At 39.0% G+C, this 22,853-nt stretch overlaps 1 protein-coding gene across 1 annotated transcript; it reads right to left on the bottom strand.

The window, feature by feature from the left end:
- Positions 1–4,752: 4,752 nt before the first annotated feature.
- Positions 4,753–21,205, bottom strand: BLOC1S6 (biogenesis of lysosomal organelles complex 1 subunit 6). The gene is made up of 5 exons (XM_082841063.1): positions 21,044–21,205; positions 15,266–15,407; positions 10,887–10,974; positions 8,560–8,646; positions 4,753–7,629 (listed from the first exon to the last, which is right to left on the bottom strand). The coding sequence occupies exons 1-5, from the start codon at positions 21,123–21,125 to the stop codon at positions 7,510–7,512; spliced, it is 519 nt and encodes a 172-aa protein (XP_082697189.1). The 5' UTR covers positions 21,126–21,205; the 3' UTR covers positions 4,753–7,509.
- Between the last annotated feature and the right edge of the window lie 1,648 nt (positions 21,206–22,853).

Raw genomic sequence — 22,853 nt, 5'->3', positions numbered from 1 at the left:
GGAATGTCCTGGCCCTTCTGGAGTCACTCACTTCTCCCAGCAGCTCTGCCCTTCTTCCGTCTACTCCAGCAGTAGCAGCATCTCAAGGGAAGGCTCCTGAGCCGCATCTCACCCAGGTGCAGTCTCACCGTTGCTTGTTTCTATTGCAGAAATGTGGAGCTTCAGAGTCAGTCTAAAATTAAAACAGCCTTGCAGGAAAATCAAAGAAGAGTTCTGTGCATTCTTCCTACCAGGCTCTCTCCTAACAGGGAAACCCATGCTTCCTCCACTTCTTCCAATATTATCAGACTGGATTAAACAAATTAGCAGATGGTTTGTCCACATAATTCCCTATCACTGGTATAGCTGTAGAGAAAGATTTAAAGTAAAACTCCCAAGCCTATTTCTATCTCTGGTCCTAGGGTCTCTAGCCCAAGAAAACTCCCCAGCAACGTGGTAGTTTTGGGTTTCTCCCAGAATCAAATTCAGCTCCACCACTTGCAGCTGTGTGATCTGGGCAGTTATCAGACTCAATGTGTCTCAGCTGTCCTCATCTGTAAAGTGTCCTCATCTATAAAATGCTGATAAGGATATGGTGTTAGGGTGGTAACTGCTAAAGTTGTTGTTATGAGACGTCGTGTATAAAGCACCTGGCATATAACAGATGCTCAACAGAGCTAGGGCTCTGAACTTTAGGCTTGGGAATGAGCTGGAAGTAGATGTGGGATTAGAAATCCAGCCAGAGATGAGAACACTCTAAGAAACTGGATAATACAAGAGAAAAACCCCAGCAAGCAATGAGAGTAGGTGTGTGGCTGGCAGCAGCACTGCTCCTACCTGGGTGCTGGTCAGTGTGCTGGTCAGTGTTATCTTCTTCCTTGAACTCCTGGATTAGCAGGCATGGAAACACATAATCTCCTAAATAGCATCCTTATTATTAAATTAGATAGTGCACACTAAAACACTTTGAAAGATATAACATGCTAGGGAAACTAAATGACAACGCTAGATGCTTAAAGTTGCAATAAATAAAGAATTAAGGTTATCTCATAAATAAGGGAAGTAGGGGATGGGAGGGTGGTACTGTGGAAAACAGGAATCTTAGCCCAGTAATTAAATCCCATAGGGACCTAAGAAAAGCCCAGCACCCAGGTCACACAGAGCCTTATACAGGAAAATAGCTCGGGATCCAAGATATTTTGAGGGGTCTATGACCTTGTCCCCTTTCAGAAGTAGAAGTTCATGGATCCCTACTCCTCCCCACATAACACTCAGCTGTTCTGTCTGCTTCCGTGTGTCTTCTCACTTCTCCTTCAGTTACTAAAGGGTTGATTCTCTCTGAGTATTCTAATACATATTCCCAAGACAGTAACCGACCAGGCCAATGAGATACTCTATGTCCCCATCTAGGCAGAGTTTTTCCTGCCAGGCTAATTATTCCACCACTGAGCCCATGAGTTGGCTGCCCTTGGGCCACGTGTTAACCCCAGATCCTATCAGCAAAGGCCCAATGGGGACAGTCGGGTGAATAAAAGCACAGAACTCCTGAGAACTTTGCCCACAGCAAGATCTTTGGCCTGGAATGTTTTTCTTAGAACAGTATTCTGAGCATGGTGGATGATGATAGACGATGGGAGAAGGGCGGTGGCGGGGGGGACGACGACCGTCAAGCCTAACATCAAACTAAAAGATTCAGAAAGTTAGAAAAATGTAGTTTTAAACCTGATGTTTCACAGATCACTTTCAAACATCTCACTCAGACCATACAGAATACCCTGACTTACCAAAAACACTATAGTTGAAAACGCTTAGGCCAAACTTCATCAAACTAGTTGAGACAATACAGAATTTGTTGACTAGGGGAGCAGAGTACCGCAAGATGGCAGCATTGTCCCTTCTGTGCTTCATCAGGTTTTAATTTTAAGATGTGCTCATCTGTTGAGCCTGCTCTAAAACTGCCCACCTCTTCCTAGAAGCCATTTTTAAGAAAACTGAACAGCCCCTAACTAATATAGAAGGTATAAAGCTACAATTGATGTAGCATCTATCTTTCTGCAGTCCCGTACACATATTATCTCTGAGCTCATTTTATTCCCAAGATCTTGGGACTATCATTTTTTTTTTTTTTTTAGTCTAATTGAGTATGTAATCAGGGATGGAAGCAGTGGCTCAGGTTATCCAAGGATTACAGACTCCCAAGCCATGTTTCAATTTCAGGAACTTAATCTTTTTATTTTAATAGTCCCTATTTGGCATTTATGTAATCCAGGTTTTTATTATAGCTATTTTTAATATCTGTTTATTTCTCTTACTAGATTCAATTCAGTCTCAATCATGATAGCTAATTTTATGTGACAACTTGGCTAGACCATGGTACCTAGATATTTGGGCAAATATCAGTCTAGATGTTGCTGTGAAGGCATTTTTTAGATGAGACTAACATTTAAATCAGCAGACTTTAAGATTACCCTCCATAATGTGAGTGGACCTCAACCAATGAATTGAAAGTCTTAAGACTAAGAAAATTCCCCCTGAGAAAGAGGGAATTCTGCCTCCATACTGCCTTTGAACTCAAGCTGCAACATCAACTCTTCCCTGCGTCCCCAGCCTGCTGGCCTGCCCTGCAGATTTTGCAATTGCCAGCTCCCACGATCATACAAGCCAATTCCTTAAAATAAACATCTCTGTCTCTACCTCTACGTCTCTACGTCTCTACGTCTACGTCTACCTCTCTCTCTCTCTCTCTCTCTCTCTCCACACACAGACACACACAGACACAGAGACACACACACACACACACACACACACACATTCATTCTGTTTCTCTGGAGAACCCTGATTAATAACTATAGGCCAGGCACTACTGCACCATGGAACAGAAATGACTAAGAAATATCCTCGATCTTGAGAGACATGTGAACACATAACAATACTGTAAATGCTAAGGCAAATGTATTAAGTACTATAGAACACAAGAAAAAAATGCTTTGGGAAGTGGTTTGAAAAACCATAAGGAAGAGACATTTGAGTTGCAAAGAACAAATAGGTGTCTAACAGGAAGATATTAAAGAACCAAGGATCCTAGTGGAAATCCTGTGAACAAAAACAGGCATGCACAAAGGGGCAAAATAAGCACCATCCCCACACGTGAATATGTGACTTCAAGATACCATGATATAACACCCAACATTTCTTGAGCTCTTCCTATTTTGTTATGGGCTTTTATATGGATATCATAAAACCTCATAACCTTATGAAGCCAGAAACACTTATCCCACCTTTACAGTTTAAGAAACTGAAAGGTACCCAGGGTTTAAGCAAGTCCAAGGCCCTAAAAATCAAGCAGGAATATAAACCACAGCAGTCTGACTTCAGGTCCACAATCCTAACCACTATATTACGAAGGTTCTACATCCTTTAAAATTTAAAGGTTTATGATCAAAGCAGAGGCCAGGAAACTTCAGGTCTATATACATGTATGTTTTTATTTCTTAGTATTTATTCTCTTGTACTAAGTGTTCAATATACTTTTTGACTCTCTTTTCCAAAGTCCTAATAAAAGTCAAACCTGGAATAGGAGTGAGCAGCACCCACACACGCTTATCCAAATTTGAGCACTGCAGGCCTCCTGAAGCACTTTAGGAATATACATTATCTAAACCAGAATGAACAGCAGGCTACCACCTTTTCTTCAGTTTATGATGAAGTGACAGTAGGGGGCAACCTCATCTTAAAACAGGTGGATATTATTAATTTATTATTCTTCACAAGCCTATAAGCCTCCTTTATTAAAGGTACGTAAAAGACACATCACCTTTCCCTTCTACCTCAGACTTGGCCTTTCCTTTTCTCTTTCTCTATTACCATCCCCAACCCACCCCAAATTTTACCGATCTTCTCTTTGACTGCCCTTCCTTCACATTGTATTTCTTTGGAATTTCTGCTTTAAGTGCTTTTTAAACTAGTCATTAGAACCATCTCCCTTGACTACTCCCCTTCACTCTCTTAATGGCTATGAAAATAAACCTAGTTTCACCCAAATGTTAACCTGAAGACTAGATGGCACCTGGCCTCATACATGCAAGCAGAGCTAAAACAGTGTGAATAAGCTATCAGTAGAACAAATCTTAAATATCTGATTCATCTGTACAAGCATAACATCTGAACAAATATGTAAAGTAGGAACTATCCTGATCCAAAAGGAAAACCTAGAAACTAAGTAACTTTTAAAAATATGTGCACAGTGAGGTCTGAAGGTTTAATGATTAAGAATCATTGCTTTAGGGACTTCCCCGGTGGCGCAGTGGGTAAGAATCCGTCTGCCTATGCAGGGGACACGAGTTTGAGCCCTGGTCCGGGAAGATTCCACATGCTGCAGAGCATCTGGGCCCATGCGCCACAGCTACTGAGCCTGCGCTCTAGAGCCCGGGAACCACAACTACTGAAGCCCGTGTGCCTAGAGCCCGTGCTCCGCAACGTGAGAAGCCCAAGCACCGCAACAAAGAGTAGCCCCTGCTCGCCACAACTAGACAAAAGCCCGTGCGTAGTAACAAAGACCTAACGCAGCCAAAAATAAATAAAATAAAAATAAATTAAAAAAACAAAAGTAGTAGCTGTTATTCTTATTCTCAAATAGTGAAGAACTTTATGAAGTTGGGTTATTGGTAGAATCTTTTCGTAACACTTTCAATCACCTTTCCGAAAAGGATTTCATGAGCCGACCAGTCATTTTGTGACACAACCTACAGAGAACATTAAGAGGAAGATGACAGGAGAGGAAAGCAAAGGAAAGGAATGTCTGAAATAAAGTACATAAAGGGAAGTGTACAGTGCTGTGTGCACACCAGTGCTTGATAAATGATATTGGATAATTCATAGACCTTTCTTTTCTTTATTAAATGTGTAAAAAGGAGTCCTCATTTTACAAGCTCAAAATCAGACAAGTATATGAGGGTATATAATTGGCATATTTATAAACTGTATCCACCCAAAAATTCACTGCGGACACAATCCATACTACATTCAACGTCTGCATATTTACATGATACCTCCTACAAAGTAAATACAAAATTAACTCCCATCACTTTAGTTCAGTACATATATGATATAGTTTCAAAACAAAGGCAATTTTTTTCAACTAAAACACCATAGGCAATTTTTTTCAACTCAAGTACCAATTCATAATTTTGTGCAAAAATACAGCAAGACTAATTATAAGGGTTCTGTTCAGTTTTAGTCAGTAAGATATGTTTGTACGCTACTGAGATACAGCTAAAGTTTTAGATTTTAATTACCAAAGTAACAGTACTTCTGATTTACAATTGACCTAAAAATAGTGAATCCTAATATATATTCTTGACATTTTAAAAAATCTTCAAAATGTAAGTAATACATTTCTAAAAGTACATGTGCCTTGCCATTCAGTCAATAAACATGATTTATTTAAATATAGGTCACAAAAGTTCAATTAACCAGAATTCTATACCTATTTCCGGCCTGCTATTTATTTCAGTCTTAAATCTGACTTTATATCAAAAGCAGCAGTTTAAGAATTTATTTAATAAGATTAATCCCAAGAGTTACTGGGTAGCTTTCAAACTATTTCACTCCTTATAAATATAAATCACTAGAAAGTCTAGACCAGTGGTTCCTTGCATTGGACTTATCTGGGGGGCTCTTTAAAATGTGCATGGGCCCTACCTAAGAACTAATGAGTAAAAATCTTCAAGAGTATATTTTTTTAAAGTTTCCAGGTGCTAATATGCAGCCCAGTGTGGAAACCTCTGACTAGACCAGCGGTTCTCAACTTATAAGGTACATCAGAATCACTTGAGGAAATTTTTTAAAAAGGAAAAAAAGAGAAAAACAAACAGATCTGCTTCAATAGATTGAGAGTGGTGTCCAGGAACCAGCATTTTAAACAATCATTGCAGTTGGCCACCACAAATCACTCTAAGAAACAATGCACAGCCTTTGTCAGGTTATCAATGAGTACATTCAGCAGTTTAGGTGACACTGTTCTGCCAGTGCTAATGATCCTGCCCTAGGAGTTTTAGCCAGTGTTTGAGGGCAACACATAGCCTTTAAAAATAAAATATATTTATACCCTTAAACATAAGGTCAAAACCAAGAGAATTGTGAGATAATAATTCACTCACTAAAGAAGGGAGAGGTTTTCAAACAAATTTTTTAAACCTTTAAACAGACCAGTTCTTAGCACTCGACGTAAATCTAATGCCTTCTCCATCATTGGTTAGCCTGATACGTGATCAGAGGTAGTGAGTGATTCCAGCTTACCACATGTAACGTAGATTATAAAAGATACACATTCTAATCATAATCTGTAATCTAATCTGTACAGTCTCTATGTAAGAGATTGGACATCATGGATATTAAGTAATACTAAAACAGTGAATAATACACTCTCAATTTAAAACAATGAAACTTCATAATATTTCCCTCACATAATAAATTTCTACATGTAATAATGGGGGAGGGGGATCTAGAAAACACTAAAGGTATCATGCTGCCTCTTTTGTGAAGAAGCTATTTACTAATTTTCCACCATTCTTGTCATTATCTATAAAATGGGTAGTTGGTATGTATCATTCTACCTTAAGAATTTTTTTTTTAAAGCACAGAAAAAGTAACCACATGTTAAGACCACACAGCAAATCAGAGGATAGCTAGAGCTAGCAGTAAGACTTTCCACTTGGAAAGCCGGGTTCATTAGCTTATCAGCTTGACAACTGTATCTCACAGTGTGTGATGACTGTTACTAAGAATTATAAATATTTAAACACATTTGAGTGTGTGAAAGCTACATCACCCCCGCCAAACTTTAGGAATAGATATAATCTACTTTGAACCCAGAAGCAGCATAAGGAAAAAACAGCAACAACAAAGCTAGGAAGCAGATATAGTATATGGTTAGTGGAATCTACACGGCATCTTGCTCACCTATCCTATGTCTAAGATGCTACTATTTCCTGTGTACACACTTTTCTATCATGTTCTTCACAAAGGCTTATACCACCTCTTTTCCAGTGGCATATGAGATTAAACAGCTGGCAATTCTTCTCAACCAAACAATGAAAAGGCAACTGCCAAAACCCAGCGCTGTATTGCCAGAAAGGCAATTAATTTCATAAAATGAGAAACTGAAACTTTTAAATCCACACTTATTAAGAAGCTAAACAATCCATACTAATTTTTAACCACTTATAGTCTAGACTATTAAACCATTTTCCAGTTTATAAGTGACTTAAGGCCAAAATAATGAATTTTAAAAAGCAAAACAAAGTTGAAAAATTACATATAAAATATCCAAACCAAGTGATATTATGTCTTCTACTTAGGAAAAAAAGCTTCTTGAATGGCTGAAATGAAGATAGAGAGACAGCACTCATGGGAAAAGGATTTCAAAACATAACACAATGGTATAAGGCACTACCTTAACTTCAGTCTACACTGGGTCATCTTAAATCCAGAACATGAACAGGGGAAGGAAGGACACAAACATCCAACTTCTCACATCCTTTTAGCTGGTTTGGCAGTTAACTGCTTTTCTCTTTCAAATTCCTTCTCCCGTTGCTGCTCCCTTTCCAACTCTTCTTTTTGCCTCTTCTGCTGCAGTTTAAGTGCTCTTTTCTAAGTCAAAAAAAATTAAAAACCAAGAGAGCAAAAGGCTTATAGGTTATGGCCTAATTTAAAAGTAGTAGTGGTTTTAGAGAACAAACTAGTGGTTTATGGGGGAGTACAATATAGGGGTGGGGGAGTGGGAGGTTCAAACTACTGGGTGTAAGACAGACTCAAGGATGTATTGTACAACATGGGGAATATAGCCAGTATTTTGTAATAACTGTAACTGGAAAGTAACCTTTAAATATTAAATTAAAAATAAAAAATTTTAAGTAATAGTGCTTTGATTTAAGGTAATCAATAAATAATAATAAATTTCATGTTTAACTTTTAAATTCGTTCAGGGTAACTTTTTTTTATTGAAGTATAGTTGCTGTATAGTATAAGTTACAGGTGTACAATATAGTGATTCACAATTTTTAAATGTTCTGGGAAATTTAAGGTCTCCTTGATAAAAAAATTCTGTTACTCAAAACTCTTATTATTAAATGAGAAATACAGTGACATATTCAGAGAATGTGAGCCCACCAGCCCAGCTATTAGTAGAAAAGCCCAGAGTGGGGTTAATAAGAATGTGTTTTTGTTTTTTTGTGTTTTTTTGCGGTATGCGGGCCTCTCACCGTTGTGGCCTCTCCCGTTGCGGAGCACAGGCTCCGGATGCGCAGGCTCAGCAGCCATGGCTCATGGGCCCAGCCGCTCCGCGCATGTGGGATCTTCCCGGACCGGGGCACAAACCCGTGTCCCCTGCATCGGCAGGCGGACTCTCAACTACTGCGCCACCAGGGAAGCCCAAGAATGTGTTTTAAAAGAAAACAATGTACCATGAATTAAGTATCCTATTGTATATGAATATATAAGAAGTCAGAAAATGAATACTGAAGAAAAACAGACAATTAAACCTCTACTTCTATAAAGACTGTGAAAGAATTTTCAACTCACTTTTAACTTTGATGTCTTTTCATGAAGCATCAGCATCTCCTTTCTTATATTCACCAACTTGGCATGATAGTGTTTAGCTTCAGTGAACTTAAGATGGAAAAGTAAATTTAAAAGTCAATTTAAAACAGACTGAAATATCAAAATGGATAAATAAATCAATACCTAAATTACAGTTCATTCTGCCTAAATTTGTCAAAATTTTTGAAGATCTAATTATCTCCATATTTTAATTCCAAGATTCAAATTTAATTTAAACCACTAGTAGGCTTTTGAGAATACTTGATTCAGTTCAGATTGATTAAAAGTTACTAAACATAAAATAGACATTTATATTCTGTACAGATAACATTTTGCCTTAAAAACATGCAATATAATTGGGAGATTGGGACTGACATATATACACTGATATGTATAAAACAGATAACTAATAAGAACCTGCTGTATAAAAAAATAAATAAAATAAAATTCAAAAAAAAAACCACGCAATATAATTCTAAAATTTTAGTAAGACTATCCAACAATGCTATCAGTTTCATTTAAGAAAAGTAAAACACTCTCTACTGCCTTTACAAGGGAGAGACTGAGCCAGGGTACACAGGACAGTTTAAGTGAAGTGTCTGCCCATCAGGAAAAACCAAGCTGTGGCCAGAGAGCCCTGAGAAGGCTGTGGACAAGTCCGATCATATTCTTTGGGCTTCTGAAGTCAGACCAAGGACAACAATCTCTGTAAGGACATTTTTCTTCCCAAGGAGTGATAAGTATAGACTTTCCATCTCAGCCAGAGATGAGAGAGAAGGAAAAAGAAACACCTCATTCTTAGGAAGGAAGGTAACAGAAAGAGAAGATCAGGTAAAAAAAAGGAAAGAAGTGCCAGTAGAGAGATTAGCAGCCTTAGTGTAGCTATAAGTAAAGTCAGAGTCTGATGAGCTCTAGAGCTTACAGACCCTCTTTCTCTCTCTCTGGGCTTCTATTTTTCAGCTCCTGAATGACAATCAAAACCACTCTTGGGTGACTTCCCTGGTGGCACAGTGGTTAAGAATCCGCCTGACAATGCAGGGGACATGGGTTCGAGCCCTGGTCCGGGAAGATCCCACATGCCGTGGAGCAACTAAGCCCATGCGCCACAACTATTGAGCTTGTGCTCTAGAGCCCGCAAGCCAAAACTACTGAGCCTGAGTGCTGCAACTAGTGAAGCCCGTGCGCCTAGAGCCCATGCTCTGCAACAAGAGGAGCCACTGCAATGAGAAGCCTGCACACCGCAATGAAGAGTAGCCCCGGCTTGCCGCAACTAGAGAAAGCCCACGCACAGGAACAAAGACCCAACACAGCCAAAAATAAAATTAAAAAAACAAAAAACAACAATTAAAAAAACACCACTCATGGGCTGAGAGAAGGAAAAAGAGCAAGACTTAGTTTCTGCCCTTTCAGATGGAAGCGACAGTATTACATATGCTTGGTTCATTCATTCAACAAATATGTAGCTCTGCTGCAACATGAACTCAATGGAGAAGACAAAGGCCACCTCCTTCACAAATCAAGAACTACTGAGTAGAAGACTTTGTATTTACTACCACAGGCCTCTGCCTAATACTAGAGAAGGTGGACTTGGTTTCTGATTGTTATAAAAGGAAAACATTAATAAGCCACATTTTTCCAATGAAAAGTCCATTCTTTGACGTATATATGAAAGTCCACAAAATCACGCAAACCAAGCTATTTCTAATGTTCCGGGTAAAGAGAAAGGTAGCTACAAGTTCCTTATTTCTGTTAATTCTCCATTTCCTAAAATAAAGAGTATTAGTTCCTCTCATCAAAAAGCTATAAAGTTTCTGATGAAATTCAACTACTGTCACTTAAATTGAAAGATATAAAGGGGACGCAAAGGACCCTCAAACAGTCTATTTCAGTGTTAATTTGTTATGACATTATGAAAATGCCATACAATTAAATAAATGCTAATTTTAAAAACCATGTACTTGATAAAGAGAGATGTGCTTTCCTTAAGGGGAAAAATAGTACCTCCAAAGTTCCTTACTTTTACTTCTCTTTTATTAGTCTTTAATTATGAGCAGATCTATTCCAGACTTTCATATATAAGTTCAATTTCCTATCACAAGTTAAACATTTGAAAGCTAATAATTCAAGACAATAGAAGGGCTAATAAAGTAAATCAAGGTTTCCTGTTAAACAACAAATTCTAAACTTTAAAAATTAGAGGAAAACATACGTAAGTATCTCAAACATACATAAGTACAAAGTTGGGAGGATAAACCTAGCTATTTCTAAAATAAGATGTCATTAAGCTATGTCAACTAAATCATACTTACCAAAGCATTAATATCCAACATAGAATGACATTCTTTAAATTTTGAAATCTCTTGTTCCAGTGTGTCTAATAATACAACTTGGTTCTGTCTGAAACAAAAGCACACAGCCAAAATAAACTTCACATACTTTAAGTGATGGTTCATTAAAAGCAACCACATTCATCTTGGTTAATGTTAAAAGTAGAAATTAAGTTGGAAATTTATTGACTCTCCAAGGCTTATTTAGTTTATCATAATCTTTTTCAAAATAATATTCCAAAGCCAAAATAATATTCCAATATTCTGATAATTAAATACGTCTTTTATTCTTGCCTCAATTTCAGATTTGAATAACATCAAACCATTTAAAATTATTTTATTACTTATTCCTAACAACTCTCTGTATTATCCCCCAAAAAGTTTTTTTTATACTATCTTGCCCAAGAAACTTGATGTTTTATATATATTAAAATTGTAACATCATCATAAAGGAAGAGGAGCAGTGACTTTTTAGATTAGAGTTGGAAAAAAATGCAGTATCAAGAGATAATAATCAGTTGGTGTGATCTTGGAAATTTAGTTTCTCTGGACCTAAATTTCATTTACAAAATAAGAAGGTCAGACCAAGTAATTTCTAAGACTCCTCAATAAAATCTGATTCAAAACTTGCTATTGAGGAAGAGAAGCCAACTTCTCTGATATTCTTCTCCAGATCAACCAATGCTAGGATCACAGGAATAAGTGACACTGCGGGGGGGGGGGGGGCGGTCACTTAATTAAATATTTTAAAGAATACTACAGACAAAGAAAAATATGACATGATGTGCTTGCAGAAGTATGCTAAACAGAGAACAACAATGAAAAAAAGAAATAGCAATGAAGAGACTGAAGGGCAGTTAAAACATCCCCACCATCTAGCACTGAGTATGGCATATCCTACAGGTCATAAGTGTCCCTTCAGCTCTGACTGGAGACCACAGAAGGTGAAACCAGAATGGATGAGAGGAGAACCCAGCAAGCCAATGATCCAAGACAAGCAGGACAGCAAAAACAAACTGTTACAACTGGAAAACAATAAAAAATAAACAAAACCAAAAGTTGGTTCTTCCAAAATATTGATAAAACTGATAAACTTCTAGCTAGACTAACAAAGAAAAAGAGAGAGGAGATACAAACTACTAACATAATTTATGGAAGAGGGGTCATCACTACTTATCCCATGGACATTAAAAGGATAATAAAGGAATACTACAGGTAGCTCTATGCTCACCAATTTGATAACTTAGATGGAAATGACTAACTCCTTGAAAGACACAAACTACCAAAACTCACACAAGGAGAAACAGATAATCTAAGTAGGCCTATATCTATAAGTAGTAACCTTCCAGAAATCAAAGTACCAGGAACAGATGGCTTCATGACGATTTCTACCAAACATTTAAGGAAGAAATTATACCAATTCTCCACAATCTCTTTCAGAAAACAGAAGTAAAGGAAGTACTTCCTAATTCATTCTATGAGGCCAGCATTATCCTAAAATCAAAACCAGATAAAGACATTATAAGAGGGACCTCCCTGGTGGCACAGTGGTTAAGAATCCACCTGCCAATGCATGGGACACGGGTTTGAGCTCTTGTCCGGGAAGATCCCACATGCCACGGAGCAACTGGGCCCATGCGCCACAACTACTGAGCCTGCGCTCTAGAGCCCACGAGCCACAACTACTGAAGCCTGCGCACCTAGAACCCATGCTCCACAACAAAGAAAAGCCACCACAAGGAGAAGCCCACACACCACAACAAAGAGCAGCCCCTGCTCACTGCAAGGAGAGAAAGCCCGTGAGCATCAACGAAGACCCAACGCAGCCAAAAATAAATAAATAAATTTATTATTTTTTTTAAAAAAGACATTACAAGAAGGAAAACTATAGATCATTATCTTTTAAGAACATAGATGCAAAACTCCTCAATATCAACAAATCAAATCCAACAATGTATAAAAAGAATTATACACCACAACCAAGTGGGATTTACTCCATGTATGCAAAGCTGGTTCAATGTTTGAAAATCAATCAATGTAACCCACATCAACTGGTTAAAGAAGAAAAATCATATGGTCTTATCAGCGGATGAAGAAAAAGCATTTGACGAAGTCCAACACCATTCATGATTAAAAACACTCTAATCAAACTAGGAGAAGAGAGGAACTTCCCCAACTTGATAAAGAATATCTTTAAAAAAACCCATACAGCTAATATTGCACTTGTGGTAAGAAACTAGATGCTTTCCTCCTAAAGATCTGGAGCAAGGAAAGGATGTCCACTCTTACTACTCCTATTCAACATTTTACTGGAAGTCCTAGCTAATGCAATGAGACAAGAAAAGGAAATAAAAGGTATACAGATTAGAAAGGAAGAAGTAAAATTGTCTTTGTTCACAGATAACATGATTGCCTATGTGGAAAACCCCAAAGAATCAACAACAAAAACCCAGGAACGAATATGTGAATATAACAAAGTTTCAGGATACAAGGTTAATATACAAAAGTCAGTTGCTTTCCTATATACCAGCAATGAACAATCAGAATTTTAAAGAATACCATTTACAATAACCCATCAGGTGAAATAATCTGGTATAAACCTAACAAAATATGTATAGGATCTATATGCAAAAACTATTAAACTCTAATGAAAGAAATAAGAGATATCTAAGTAATGAAGAGATATTCCGAGTACATGGAATAAAAAACTCCATAGTGCTAAGATATCAATTCTTCCCAACTTGATCTATAGGTTCAATACAATCTCAATTTAAATCCCAGAAAGTTATTTTGTAGATATCAACAAACTGACTTTAAAATTCACATGGAAAGGCAAAGACCTATAATAACTAAGACACACTGAAGAAGAACAAAGTTGGAAGACGTACATTACCAAATTTCAAGACTTACAGAAACTACAGAAATCAAGACAGCAGGATATTGGTGAAAGAACAGATACACTGATCAATGAGACAGTGTAGAAAGCTCTTTACTAGACCCATATATTTCTCTTTGTTCTTTCTCTGAAGTTTGCTTATCTTTCCTTAACACTCAAGAAGTTTAGTAACTGCTTATTCATCATATTCAACTGTTATAAACAGTAGCTGATTTTACTATCATCATCATCATCACTGTCTAGACGCCTAGGAAGATAAATGGGGTTATTGAAACACTAAATTTTAGCCAATGTCTTCATCAATTAAACTTTCCAATTAAACCTTGATTCCTAACTTCCTATAAATAAAGTGTTACCAGATATGTTTTGTTTGCAGAGTTTCTTACCTTCCTTCAGTCTATCATATATCATCCAAACTCACCCACAAAATCTTTGACTTTTCTGCCACAAGGATTGGCTGGTGTTAAAATACAAGATATACCACACACTGGGGAATAAAAATAATCTTACTTGGAACTAGCAGAAAACTAAGAATGTTACCAGCTTCCGTAACTACAGTAGGGTACTACATGTAGTAGAACACAGTACCACTTTTATATTCATTTATCATCTTCAAACCCAAGGATTATAACATTAGTTACTAATATTTAAAAAACAGACATAGTTGTTGATTATTCCTCTCCTTTTGCCCTAATAAAGGCCTCTGAGACCAGTTTTCAAAGAGTAAGTCTTAGAGCAGCAGTGGTTCATAGCCAGTTTAAAGGTGACCACCACAAAAAAGAAATAATAGGCCAGCTTGGGCAATCCAGAGAGGTCCTGACCCAAGAGGAAGAAGCAGCTCAGGCTGCTGTTTCTGGGTGACAGCTGATAAAATCCGAGTGTATATTTTTGCATATTGATTACACTTTATGGATTCCATTCTTCCTTATCCTGTTTCTCTCTTATTCTCCAATCCTTTATTTAGCTAGTAGAGTTATAAACTAAGAATGAAATGGGTCATCTCCAAAAAAGATAATTAGGGATTTCTGGCAACTCATGTGAACCAGCAATTGAAAACAAACGTGACTCTTACAGAGGCAATTTTGCAGCTCTACTCAGAAACAGGTGTATACCCATTTGCAACATCCCCAAGAGGCGATTCTTTCCTAAAATAGTGGAGAGACACCAAAACTAATCAAAGAGTCTAGATAAGATTTAGGGGTACTTCTCAGAAGATACCAAACACTCTAGGAGCATTCACTTCACCTTTTACATTTAGATTACTGTGTAATCTAAATTACATGTATACTATGTAATTTAGATTACTCCACTCCCATTTGCTAACACAAAAGACACAGAAATACTCCATTGTATTAAATGTTACAAAATATTATCCCTAATACAGTATATACTTTACTTATACAGTAAATTATGACTATGCCAGAGAAGAAATGAGTGCATCTATGTTTTTTTTTTTTCAGCTCACGTGAGTTCCTGGAGAGCTTGTTTTGATCTCTGCAGATCTGGCAAGTAGTGAGAAAGCAAGCCTTCTGCCAGTTGCTCCACAGCTTTGTCTTCTATGGTCAAGTCCTCTATTAACCCTTCATCTGGAGAAGTGTCACTTAAACCTGTCCCCAAGCAAAAAATCAAGTTTAGGAAGCTTTTAAACTGACATAGGGGTAAGAAAGTAGCAGGGAGGGAGGAAAGGAGGCTGGCAGTGGAGTTCAGAGCACACACACAGGATACTATAGGTATCCTTTTTTTTTTTAACTTTTACTTCCTGAGCATCCTCTAAAAATCAAGTTATGAGCACTCAAAAAATATTTTAAAGCTACTAGTACAAGGTAAAGTCTAGCTGAAAAGAACATTAACACACGCAAAATTCCATATGTGTATGTATTTTTCAGGGAAGGAGATTTAGAGTTTTCGATGAATTATTAAAGGAGTCTGAGGCCTAAAAGGAAGGAACAGTTACTGAATGGAAGCAAGAAATTCTTCTTTCCAAAAGCTTGCAGAATTTTTTTTTAATTAATTTATTTATTTTGGGGTATGTTAAGTCTTTGTTGCTGTGCGTGGGCTTTATTTAGTTGCGGTAAATGGGGGCTACTCTTCATTGTGTTGCACAGGCCTCTCACTACGGTGGCCTCTCCCGCTGCAGAGCACGGGATCCAGGCTCACGGGCTTCAGTCATTGTGGCTCGTAGGCTCCAGAGTGCAGGCTCAGTAGCTGTGGCGCAGGGGCCTAGTTGCTCCGCAGCATGTGGGATCTTCCCGGACCAGGGCTCAAACCCGTGTCCCCTGCATTGTCAGGCAGACTTGTAACCACTGCACCACCAGGGAAGCCCCTAGAGATTATATATTTTTTAAATGCAGGGACTTCCCTGGCAGTCCAGTGGTTAAGACTTCACCTTCCAGTGCAGGAGGTGCAGGTTTGATCCCTGGTCAAGGAGCTAAGATCCCACATGCCTCCCGGCCAAAAAAACCAAAAGGTAAAACAGAAGCAATATTGTAATAAATTCAATACAGACTTTAAAAAAATGGTCCACATTAAAAAAAAAACTTAAAATTTTTTTAAATAAATGCAATACCTAAAAATATTTTTTTTCAATTCTATGGAAGTAATATGAGTCAACATTTATTTTGCATAGAGCTTGATAGTTACATGTAAAGGGAGGGTTGTTTTGTCATTTGTTAGCAGGAAAGAAATTTTCTAAGAATTTCTCCTCTCTTGAAATTCAGAACCTTAATTTACCATAGAAAATAGTGTATAATAGTTGTCTTCTGTGTAAATTTAGATTTGATGCCAGGAACTATTTTATTCCTACCTTTCCTTTGAATAATAACAGTGTAAGCATTGTACCAGGCATTCAAAAATGTCTAACATGAATACCCATCTATCACTACTCCTACCGAGAAAAGTACAAAACAATTTCTAAACAGGGTTCAATGAATGATTTGTAAGATTTTAGAATCACTGGTTTAGAATTAAAAACAAAAAAAGTGAAATGGCCACATTACTAAAATGGTACTCCAAAAGCATTTTTAAACTAATATTAAACTCTGAAACACCTCTTTAATCATAATCTGGTAATAATCCATAACATCAAATTAGATCATTATACAAAATACGTTCATCACAATACATTGCTTATAGCTCATTTCCAAGTATAGTTTTTACCACAGATTTAAATTTTGGCAAGATTGAGGAAAACAACATGCTGTCATATTCAAAATTAGCTTTTAGAGATCAAAATAAATTAGCATGGTTTTTATTTGGATCCTGAGAAACATATGAACAAACTTTGGAATTCTCTAGATTGCAAGGCAATATTCAAACAAGTAAGAGCTAACTAGAAACTGAAGCACTCCACAAGTGAAATAAAAATATAGTGGGAAAAGTGAAGCATTTACAGATATTGCCATTGATGTTTCATCAGCTGGGAAGTGAATAAAATATATCATTAATGTTATATATATTATATTATTATGATTAATGTCATTGCTAAAGGCTTGATTACAATAATAGTGCAAACAGCAGCAACTCTCTTTAAAAAATATATAAGGGGGCTTCCTTGGTGGCGCAGTGGTTGAGAGTCCGCCTGCCGGGTTCGTGCCCCAGTCCAGAAAGATCCCACATGCCGCGGAGCGGCTGGACCCGTGAGCCATGGCCGCTGAGCCTGCGCGTCCGGAGCCTGTGCTCTGCAACAGGAGAGGCCACAGCAGTGAGAGGCCCGCATACCGCAAAAAAATAAAAATAAAAATAAAATAAAAATAAAAAAATAAAAAATATAGAAGGGTTTCCCTGGCGGCGCAGTGGTTAAGAATCCACCAATGTAGGGGACACAGGTTCGAGCCCTGGTCTGAGAAGATCCCACATGCCGCGGAGCAACTAAGCCCAGGCACCACAACTACTGAACCTGTGCTCTGGAGCCCGCAAGCCACAACTACTGAGCCCACACGCCTAGGGCCCATGCGCCGCAACAAAGAAAAGCTACCGCAATGAGAAGCCCGCGCCGTGCAACAAACAGTAGCCCCTGCTCACCGCAACTAGAGAAAGCCCACACACAGCAACGAAGACGTGACACAGACAAAAATAAATTTTAAAAATAAATAAATTTAAATATATATATATACTTAAAATATATATATTTAAATATATATATACATAGATATGTATACATACATATACATGTATATACATATGTATATACATATACATATATATACATAGAAAACATAAGTATTACAGACAAACAGAAACAACCAAATAAGGATATTTCAACTTTAAGGAATAACAACCAATACGCCTTCCTTAAACTATATATACATTTTAACTCACACCAACCCCCTTACCCTGCCCCAGTCTTCTGGTTAAATTATTGGAAGAGTTGAAGTTTCTCATGTTTTTACACACATTTATTCACTAAGTTCAAGGTACTTTATTGTGGGAGACAAGAAACATTTGCTGCACATACATTTTATGTACTAGTTTTTGAGGTTACAACAATAAATTAGGCAAGTCCCCATCCCTGAAAAAGCTCAATACAGGGGAATCAGAGAATGTGAGAAGTGCCATAGATTAGAGAAATCACTTTCATCAGGGATATCAGGGAATAATTCCTAAAGGAGGTGTGGTGGGCATTTGAGCTGAAGCTTGAATGGATAGAATATTCATTCCTTTCTTTTTTCTTTTTAACTGTTACTCATTGTAAAAACTTAAAATACAAAAGAAGGGGGTATAACCTGAAAAGTAAAAATACTCCTCACTACCTTACTCCACAGAGAGTCACTCTGGAGTTTCTTACATAGCCTTCAAGAAATTGTCTTTGCATACACATGGTTAAACCCTGTTTTTATCACAAATGAAATCTTGTTTATATTGTTCTACAAGTTTTCTCATAAATATATATCTCAGATATGGTCAACATGTATGAATCTACTCCATTCTTTTTAACAGAATTCTACCACATTTTGTTTAACCAGTTCCCTATCGTTATGAACTAAAGTGTGTCCTTCCCCCAAAATTCACATGTTGAAGCCCTAACCTCCAATGTAATGGTATCTGGAGGTGGGGGTCTTTGGGAAATAATTAAGTTTAGATGAGGTCTGAGTGTAGGGTCCCCATGATGGGATTATTGACCTTAAAAGAAGAGGAAGAGAGACCAGAACTCTCTCCTTCCACCATGTGAGGACACAGTGGGAGGCAGCCATCTGCAAGATCAGAAGATGGTCCTAACCAGGAACATATTTTGCCCACACCTAGACCTTGGGCTTCACAGCCTCCAGAACTTCAAGGAATAAATGTCTGTTGTTTAAGCCACCAGCCTATGTTATTTTATTATAGCAGCCCGAGTAGACTAAGAAAGAAAATAAGACACCTATTCCACTTTTTGCTTTTTCAAACAATGTTGCAGTGAGCTTCCTTGCTTGTCTTTGCATATTCATATCACTGTTTCTATAGAATAAATTCTTATAAATAGATTAATGGAACAAGGTGTTTATGCATTTTTAATAGACACTGCAGGGACTTCCCTGGTGGCAAAGTGGTTAAGAATCTGCCTGCCAATGCAGGGGACACGGGTTCCATCCCTGGTCCGGGAGGATCCCACATGCCATGGAGCAACTAAGCCCGTGCGCCACAGCTACTGAGCCTGCACTCTAGAGCCCGTGAGCCACAACTACTGAGCCCATGTGCCACAACTAGCCCGCATGCCTAGAGCCCGTGCTCTGCAACAAGAGAAGCCACTGCAATGAAGAAGCCCGCGTGCAGCAACGAAGACCCAACGCAGCCAAAAGTAAATAAAATAAATTTATAAAAAAAAATAGACATTGTAAAACTGCTTTCCTAAGAGATGTCACCAATTTACACTTCCATCAGCAACCTATGAGGGCTACTATTTCCAAATGGGTAAGAATTCTAAGGCAGGAGAGGAAGGGATGCAATACGGGTAAAGGAAGCAGCATGAGGAAAGGTGGGAATATAGGATGGCTCTGGAAAGAGAGGTTAGTTTGGGATGTCTGGAGTATGAGACATATGCAGTAGTGAGCTCTAAGACCATGTGGCCAGCCTATGAGGACCCTTGAATGCGAAGATAATGTGTTTGGCCCTTAATTTAGTAAGGAACCATTTAAGGTTTCCAAGCAAGGAAATGGCATGATGGGAGCTTTATCTTGGGGCAGTGACGTGACAGTGGGATAGATGGAATGAATAAGAGACTGGAGGTGGACTAGCCTTACAACTGTTGTTGTAAAGGTGAAAATGCAAAGAGGAGATGGAAATTGTACAGTAGAATCCCCTGGACTAAACAGAGATAGGAGGCAAGTGGGAGGAAAGAGACAAGAGTAATGTCAAAGTTTCAAGTGATAGTGACTTGGCACCATTAATAGGATCAGACATCTACTTTTATTTATGTACATGCTGTGTGTGAGATTAGTGCAAAATAACCATGTCAGAGTACCCAGCAAGCAGATGGAGGAGCAAGCAGAGAGAGACCCAACCTGCACTTACATACAAGGAAGTGATATTTACAGAAGCAACTTAGGAAGGTGTCAAGAGAGGGAGGTCACTGAGGAAAAGCACCACCAAGAAAGGGCTGAGAGCGCAATTTTGGGGTAACACCTATATTTCTGGAACAGGAAGTACAAGTAAAGGTACATCCAAAGTCCTGAAGCCTTTCTCACCTAGGGTTCCTCATCTGAACCGCAGAACACAGAAACTGCTTTGAGTGACTACCTTCTCAATTCTCCCTAGGATAGTACATAGTATCATTATGGATGCAGAGCAAGTCATTCATTACATTCAATAGATGCCCTAGACCATTAGGGTTTAAATCTCTCCTCGAACTCGGGCTGAGAAAGACTGCTGGAAGAAGGACGCAGTAAGGTCAAAACGCAAGATAATCATTTCATGAGTGAGTGTGCAATATTACTGGATACATCAATTCTCTGAATTACAAACCAATCATCCTTCTGGTAAATTCATCCTCAACCACTAACGTGTAACAAATAGCCAACAGTGTGCTGGAGTCAATACACAAACTCAGAATGCCTTCACCATCAACCCCCACCAACAGCACCCCAAACCCCGCTTCCCCCCAGATCTCGTTTCCTGCCTCCTCCTCTGGCCAGGAGAGCCGGCAAGGTTCCCTAGTTCAGCGCTGGGCACAGAGCCTCGGGGCGGCAGCTGCCGAAAGCATCTTATTCCCGCGGGGCGGCCCGGAGACCCACCCACTCGGGTCCCGCCCGCCCCGCCCCACAGCACGTACCCGGCGTCGGGCCCCCGGCCTCCAGGCCGTCGGGTGGCCCTGCCAGGACCCCGTCCAGGGGAGGCGGCCCAGGGACACTCATGTCCCTCCCGCTGGGAACAGGGAAGGGGCAGTAGTACAGACTGTCAGGTACAGTGAGGAAGCACCGAACGCGTACAGAGCCCACCGGGACAGAAGCGACGGTCGCACCCGGAAGTGACGGAAGCGGAAAACAGCTCGGGGCACGTGACCGAGGGTCCGCCCTCCCGCTTTTTGCCTCCTCCGTCCACCCACCCACCGCGCTTCGAGGGTTCCGGGCGGACGTCTTAGTCTGGTCGGTCGGTGTCAGTAGAGTCAGCTGGGCGGGGCTCACATCCCTGCCTCCGATGGTGGTGGGGGGATGGAAGGGGCAGTGACGGGAAGGCGCAGCTTTTCAGTTTTGTGTCCTTGTTAAGGAAACACCTTAGGAAGAAGGACTGCGTGCTTTCCCTGAGATTTGGACCCATAAAAAATTCAGTGTTTAGGTCTCTTCAGCTTTGCTAATTGGGGGTCTGCCAGGATTCGTCTCTCCTCTTGTTGATTGTATGCCCTCCTTACCTTATACCCTCTTAGACTGTAATAGTGGCCTCCTAATGTTGCACCCCAAAATTGCCTGTCCAAACGATTTTTTCTATGTTGCAGGCAAAGCTGTTTTCAAAAAAAATGAGAATTTAACCTCAAAAACTTGCACCTGCTCCCCATTGCCCTTATCAGTGCACTTGTACCCCTTCCTCTTTTGGCCTTCTTTCCTCTCAAGATTAGCTGCTCCTCACTACCTGTGGTAAGCAGAATAATGCCCCCACCAAAGATGTCCACAGACTTCACCCCCAGAACCTGTGAATAGGCTGTTTCACTGCAAAAGTGTAATTAAGGTTGCTAGGCCCATGACTGTAAAATAGATTACCCGGAGTTACTGAGTGGGACTAACATAATCACAAGGGCCTTCAAACTGGGAAAGGGCGGCACAAGAAGAGTCAGGAGGGAGATGTGACTATGAAGAATGACTAGAGCAATGCAACATTGCTGGCTTCGAAAATAGAGGAAGAGGGTTACCAGTGACCTCTAGAAGCTAGAAAACACAAGGAAATGGATTCACCACTAGAGCCTCTAGAATGGAACTCAGCCCTGCCAACACCTCAATTTTATCCCAGTGAGAGCTGTATTGAACTTCTGACCTACTGAACTCGAAGATAACATACAAATTTGTATTGCTTTAAGTCTGTGGTTATTTGTTACTACTTAAATAGGAAAATAATGTACTACCCTTCAAACATCCTTTGAGAACTATGCCCTTTCATGCCTGGAATATTTTATTCTTTTCAAAGTCCTACTCATCTGTCAAGGCTCGGCCTAAATAATACCTTAACTTTGAAATCATTCACAGTCCTGCCTCCCCTTTCAACTCTCAGAAAGTAATAACCTTTTCCCAACTACAAAGCATCCTCCTGCTGTTTAGCACTTAATCCATTCTTGTATTCATTACTTCTCTTCCTCTATCAAATTGCAAATTCCAAACAGAAATTCTTATTCACAGAAAACCATAATAGGTTCTCAATGAGTATTTGCTGAATGAGGTATTGGTTTTCGAGCCCCAAATTCCAAATATCTATAATCTCCAAAGTCTGAATCACACAAGATGGCACCTGATAAATGCCTGGTAACCTTAGCTGATTGTTAGTATTATCTCCTAACTAGATACTAAGACCTTCTGGAATAGACCCTTGTTCTACAGGTGGTCTGTAACCTCTTTATCTCTTAGCACAGTATTAAGCATATTACTTGGACTTTTAGA

The sequence above is a fragment of the Leucopleurus acutus genome (assembly GCF_964270905.1).
Source record: "Leucopleurus acutus genome assembly, chromosome: 1".
Classification (NCBI taxonomy): Eukaryota; Metazoa; Chordata; class Mammalia; order Artiodactyla; family Delphinidae; genus Leucopleurus; species Leucopleurus acutus.
The sequence above is the reverse complement of the archived record's forward strand: the minus strand, read 5'-3'. Positions and strand labels throughout refer to the sequence as shown.